The sequence below is a fragment of the Fonticula alba genome, assembly GCF_000388065.1.
Source record: "Fonticula alba strain ATCC 38817 unplaced genomic scaffold supercont2.1, whole genome shotgun sequence".
NCBI classification, from domain to species: domain Eukaryota; order Rotosphaerida; family Fonticulaceae; genus Fonticula; species Fonticula alba.
In genome coordinates this window covers 3,506,019-3,512,218 of record NW_009242971.1, presented here as the reverse complement: position 1 = coordinate 3,512,218, position 6,200 = coordinate 3,506,019, and the positions used below count along the sequence as shown (strand labels likewise).

At 65.5% G+C, this 6,200-nt stretch overlaps 2 protein-coding genes across 2 annotated transcripts; one reads left to right on the top strand and one right to left on the bottom strand.

Annotated features, from left to right (window-relative positions):
• Nucleotides 1–322: 322 nt before the first annotated feature.
• On the top strand, nt 323–2,930 carry H696_00754 (hypothetical protein; the record flags this gene model as incomplete). The annotated part of the gene is made up of 2 exons (XM_009494638.1): nt 323–898; nt 1,088–2,930. 2 exons carry the CDS (start codon nt 323–325, stop codon nt 2,846–2,848), a joined length of 2,337 nt encoding a protein of 778 aa, XP_009492913.1. The 3' UTR covers nt 2,849–2,930.
• Nucleotides 2,931–3,101: 171 nt separating this feature from the next.
• Nucleotides 3,102–5,530, bottom strand: H696_00753 (hypothetical protein; the record flags this gene model as incomplete). Its single annotated transcript, XM_009494637.1, has 4 exons — nt 3,102–4,235; nt 4,375–4,609; nt 4,741–5,017; nt 5,176–5,530. The coding sequence occupies 4 exons, from the start codon at nt 5,528–5,530 to the stop codon at nt 3,246–3,248; spliced, it is 1,857 nt and encodes a 618-aa protein (XP_009492912.1). The 3' UTR covers nt 3,102–3,245.
• Between the last annotated feature and the right edge of the window lie 670 nt (nt 5,531–6,200).

Here is a 6,200-nt window from a genome sequence, read left to right as displayed (position 1 = left end):
CCCCCCCCCCCCCCCGCGCGTTCACGAGGCCCATCCGACCGGTGGCAGCTTGGGCCCTCTTGCGCCGCCCCACCTGGCAAGAGATCGACGTCCGGGGAGGGGCCGGCGTGCGTGGGGATCCGGTCGGGGCTTTAGGCGATCCCCCTTCGGTACAAAAGCCGCGTGCAGCGCGACCCTCTTTCCACCAGTGGCGAGTGCACCCCCGGCCCCCCCCTTTGCTTGCTCTCCTCTTTGCTCCTCCCATCCCTCCCCCTCCCGCCCCCCTCTTCCCCTTCCTGTCTTTCTCCTCTTCCCCCTCTCCCTGGCCGCGAACTTCCCCGTCATGTCTCTGATGGTGGCTCTCGGCCGCTGCGGCACCCGGCCGCCGGCCTTCTGGCGTGTTGCACCAATGACCGCCGCCACCGTCACCAGCCATCACCACCATCAGCAGCAGCAGCAGCAGCAGCAGCGGTGCCGCCATCCTCCACAGCGCGGATACACGCGGGTGTATCCCCAGCCCGGAATGACGCTGGAGCTACCACACCCTTTCAGTCGGCGGGTGGGCCGGCCTACCTTGCCGGCTCTCACGCCGGCCGACTTCTTGGCGCACCACAACTACCATGCTGAGCATTCGGCCCAGTTGGCGGCCACGGTCGCCGCCGTGGATGTCGGAGCCATTTCTCTGCGGCCTTCGCTGCCTCAGGCTTTGGAGAAAATTGCCCTCGCCTCGGTTTTCAGCCGGCGGAGCCCGCTCGCGAGGCCGCGTGGCGCCTCCCATCCCGGGAATCCTCCCACCCCGAAGCCCGAGCTCCTGTCCGTTGCATCTGACTGTGCGCAGTACATGTTCTTCCTGGCGCGCTGCTGCAAGAAGCCCCACATCAAGCGGCGCCTTCGTCGGCTGGCGGAAATGCTCCTGAACGTGCGTCTCCCGGCATCGAGCACCCATCCAAGCAGCAGCCACTCCTTCTCTCTCTCTTTCTCTTTCTCTCGCACACATCGATCATCCCTTGGTCCCGGCTTCCCCGGCCGCCACACGCAAAGCGAGATGCCTGGCCTGACAACGTCCCCGCCTTCCCTCCTCCTTCCCCGGTTTCCCTGGCAAATGCAGCGCCTTCACCTCGCGAACGACGATGAGCTTTGTCAGAAACTGAACTGGAGCTACACTGTGGTGATTGAAATGGTGTCCCACATTCCGCTGGTGGTTCCACTGCCACCCTTGCTGATCCAGCGCCTGGCCATGTCGCCAGAGCGCTATGCCCGCCGGCCGCTCTACGGCCTGGACTGGAGCAGTCAAGAGGTGCAGTTGGGTCTCGACGCGCAAGTTTGCCCACAGACCGGCCGACCGGCCATCCACCATCTGGATCGAGTTCGTCAAATCCTGGACTACCTGGGAGCCGACTCGCCGGACTTGCGCCTGCTGGAGACGAGCCTGCATCGGGTTCGTGCGGCGGCTGCCGGGGCTCCGCCCGTGAGTCCGACCGTGCCCCCGACGCCGGAGGAGCTGACAGCCGCCTGGCGAAGCCGGCACCTGGCCGACCCGCTGGAGCGCTGGAAGCGCACGGTTCACCCCCGGCTGCTGTTCATTGGCTTTGGCACAACGATCAACCACACGCCGAATGGCCTGCATAACATGCTGGACGCTAGTCTCCGGCAGCGGTTCCGCCGCCAGCGCCAGGGCATGTCCCAAGCAACCGCACTCGCGGCCAGCGGAATGGCCCCCGCCAAGGAGGACACCCCCCAGCATTCGGACCTGGAGGAGCCGGATTCCGGCTCCGAGGCCGAGTGGGAAGACGGAAGCAGCTTCGATCCCAATGCTCCGCCGCCGGCCATCCCCACGCTTGAGGAATTGGCTGCCGAGCCGAAGCTCCCGCCGGCCGCTCTCGAAGCCGCGGCCACCCGACACATGAGTCCCCTTGTGGCATTGCAGCTCCGCGCGGCGCAGCACGCGGCCGAGGCCGAAGCCGCTGCGGCCGCGGAGGCTGCCGCAACGCAGCCGCCAGGCTTGCAGCCGGCCGCCGACACCTCCGAAGACAACACGGCAGCCATGCCGGAATTCCCTGTCGGCCTGGCACCCGAGCAGTCCGGTCGCTCGGCCGTGGCCCCGCTGCGCGGACACCTGATCCGTCGCGGGTCGATGCCCATCCTGCGCCTGTCCTCTCGGCGCACAAATCAGCGCGCGTGTCTGCAGGACACCCGGTCCGGCCGTCGAGCCAAGGCCTTCCTCACGCCGACGCACTTGCATCGCCTGATTCAGGCCATTCTCCGAGGGGACACCATGCGCTTTGGCGAGCTGAATGTGGCTGCCCTGATCATGGCACTGCCGTTCTATGCTGCCTCACTTTCCGGCGACGGATGGATGATTCGGCCGGCCGGCGAGGGGGCCGACGGGGAGACGCTCGTCCGTCGGTCGGATGCCGATCCGGATGCCGACCCGCACCTCTTTGTAACCGACCGTCGGCGGTACTCCCTCAAAGATCACCCCCGGGCAGACCCGGCTCGTCCGCGTTTGGCCGAAGATCCGCACTATCAGGCCGAGGACCCGCTCTTCTTGGATTACCTGACTCTGTTGGCCGCGGATTCCAGTGATGATGGCCGTGGCTTCCATGCCCACGGTCACGACCTGGGCTCTGTGTACCTCTCCTGTCGGTATATCAGCCCGTCGTTGGATCCGCTGGCGGCGGAGCTGCGCCAGGAGCAGCTTACCCCGAGGGATGCCCCCTCGCCCGAGGCACTGGCCCGGCTGGAGGCCCACCTGGACCCACGTGTCCTGGTTCGGGCACGTTACTACCGTCGGCGGATGGCTGAGACGCTTTTCACGGACTCCGATTACCTCCGATCGCTGGAGAGGATGGATAACAAGCGCAACTGATAGGCAAGTAGATGCCATCTTCGCCCGTCTTTCCTGTGTGGCGCCGATCTTTGAAGGTCAATAGAGTCGCTATGCGCGTGCATGTTGTGGGTGTGTGTGGGTGTATGTGTGGGTGTGAATGCACGCACATAGGCGTGTGTGCCCACCCATCCCATGCATTTGAGGCCAGATGCACTGCATGTCGCGCAAGGAGAGGCAGCGAAGAGCCGAGAGAAGGAGAGAAAGATGGGATTTACTGGCGGAGCCGGGGCAATCTGGAGTATTTGTAGTGTATTTGAAGAAGCGGGGAAAGGGGGAAGTGGGCATGCGCGCGTGCGTGTGCGCGCAAACAGGCGCGCAGGCGCACCAATGATGGCGCATGGCTGGAGAGGCGCGTGCCAGAGCAGCCGAAGATGTCCTACTTGCTGCCCTCCTGAATGGCGGCCCAGGCCGACGAGGCGGACTGCAGGGCGGCGTGGTTGACATTGACCGGGCGGCCACGAGTCTCGGGCACAAAGCGCCAAGTGAAGATCAGAGACAGGACCAAGGCCACGACGAAGGGCAGGAAGGCGTAGCCCGAGATGGCACCCGACACCAGGGGGAAAGTCTGGGCAATGGTGTAGGTGGAGATCCAGTTGAAGGCCAGAGCCACCGAGGAGGCGGCCGACAGGGCATGCGTGGGGAAGACCTCCGACAGAAGGATAACCGGGATCGGGCCGAGAGACACGGCAAAGAAGGCCACAAACAGGAAGACCGACAGGACCTCCAGCCAGTCGACATTGCTGACATAGGCCGCGGTGAAGATGACACCCATGACGATCATGCCGATATGGCACACCAGGAGCAGGAAACGCCGGCCCAGGCGATCGATGACCGACGAGGCGAAGATCGTCATGAAAACATTGAAGGCCGACACGGCGACGGTAATGTGGCCGGCCTTGTTGGGGAAGGCGTCGGAGAAGATGCCGGTCGAGTAGAAGAAGATGGCGTTGATGCCGGAGAACTGCTGGGCCACCAGCAGGACAACGGTCACAAGCAGCGGGAAGAACAGGGTCTTGTCGTTGGCAATCTCGAAGACCGTGATGCGGCGCCGGGGGGCGGCCTTGCCCGGGCGCTCGGAGGGCAGGGAGTCCGGATCCAGGTCGTTGAGGTCGCCGTCAGAGAGCATGGCAGTGGGGTCCTCATCGTTGGACAGGGGAATGCCACGGATGAGGGACATGGTCTCGCGCGACTCGTGGAAGCGCTTCTTCATGTACAGCCACTTGGGAGACTCGTGGGCGAAGGGCAGCAGCATGGCCTGGATGATGGGGATGTAGATGCCGAAGGAGATGAGCCACCGCCAGAGCTCCGGGGTGGACATGAACAGGGACAGGGTGTTGGCGAAGAGAATGCCGAAAGTGATGGACAGCTAGACGCGCGCACACCGATGGGGGGGGGGGGGGGGGGGGGCAGGGTCAGCGTCCATGGGAGCACCAGGCGCGAGTGTGTGCACATGTGGGCGGCCGAGAGGGCAGTCGCGCTCATCAGGGGGAGGCGCGCGGGCGTACCTGGTTCATCACACCAAGAGTACCACGGAGGTGGACCGGGGCCATCTCACCAATGTAAGTGGGGACCACGACGATGGTGACACCGGCACCGAAACCGGCGAAGAAGCGCCCGAAGCCGAACATCAGCTCATTGAAGGAGATGGCCATGAGGGCCGTGCCGATGGCCGAGATGGCGGTGTTGTAAAGCATCATGCGGCGGCGACCGAACTTGTCGGACAGGTAACCCGCCGTGAGACTGGCGACAGGAGGGCCAAACAGGACACAGGGTAAGTATCCAGCTGGGCCGGAGGACCGCCCCAAGGCGCAGAGCGAGAGAGAGAGAGAGCGGGCGGAGCGCAGGAGGGGGAAGCTTCCGGGAGCGCGCACCTGCCAAGCAGACCACCAATCGAAAAGATGCCGATGATCGTGCCCCAAATGCCATCGGTCATGTAGAAGCAATCTGGCAAAATGATTCGGATCTCGCCGAGGGTGCCGAAACCGGCGGAGCTGGCCAGGCTGGAGGCCACACTGGAGGCAGCACTGGAGGCCACACTGGAGGCGGCGCTTGACGCATCAAGCAGGTCACAATGGCGGAAGGTACCACCCGAGGTGTTGAGGACGGAGGTGTGGAAGCCGTTGCTAAAGGCACCAATCACAGCAATGACTGTTGTGGATGAGGGCGGCGGCGGCGGCGGCGGCGGGAGGGAGGGGGGGGGGCGAAACGGAAGGACGGTCAGAGAGGAGGGCAGGCGAGAGGGAGAAGGAGCCTTCGGCGCAGGAGCCAGGGGGGGGGGCGAAAAAAAAGGGGAGGGGGGAACGCACAAACAGACACCAGCAGAGGGAAGGTCAGATGGCCCTTGGCCTCGGGCTCAATGTCAGGGTTGGCCGGGCCTCCAGCCGGGCCCGAGGGAGCAGCCTCGCCGCCACCGAGAAGAGACTTCTCGGCCGAGTAATACGTGCCATCCTGCTGGTGGTGGTGGTGATGGTGGTGGGGCGGGTGCTCGAGGTCCTGGCGCTCGCGGTCGTAATGCGAGGCACCCATCTCGGCATCGTCATCATAGGGCAGATGCCCGCCGGTACCGGAGTACGGGTCGTGCAGGGAGCTACGCGGCTGCTGACCGCTGGAGGGGTAGTAGTCGGCGCTTCCGCGCGAGTGGTGGTTATGCGAGTAGGACATGGGAGCGCCTGACGCCCAATCCGGACGAATGGGAGGAACACGCGAGGGGTCGATGCAGGGGGAGAGAAGCAAGGAGGAGGAGGAGGGGTGCCTGCCAGTAAGGGAGGATGCCATCAGCCCGATGAGAGCTGGGAGTGATCCCGGCGGCTGATATATCTCTCGGCCCTCCGGAGCTTCGGGGCCTTGGGCTCCCCTCCCCCCGCTGCCGGCCCCCCCCCCCCCCTCTCCCCGCTGCCGCCCCGGACCCATGGTCCTCGACGCGGGCCTCACACAGGACAGCACACGACACAAAGGGAGATCGTGTTCGCCCCCTCCACGTCTGCCCTCCGAAGACATCTTGGCACGGACCAAGTCCGCGCGGCTGGCCGAGCGCTCCGGGAGACGCTCATCGCTGCTGGCACTTTTCCGGCTTCAGGATGATGAGCCAGCCCCGCAGTAACCAAGGCTCGGGGGGGGGAGGGGGGGGGGGAGGAGAGCTCCCTCGCCCGGTTCGCGGCCCCTCTTCCCCCCGGTGCGGGGCGGGCGGTCGCGTTTCGGCCTCCGCGCCCCCGTGAATATGCCGATGGGCCGGAGTCCACCAAAGACGCCTCATCTCGGTCCGCCCAAAGATGCGCCCCGGGGGAGCCCCGAGGCTGGACACGGCGGAGGCGTGGGCCGGGTGTCCGGGGGG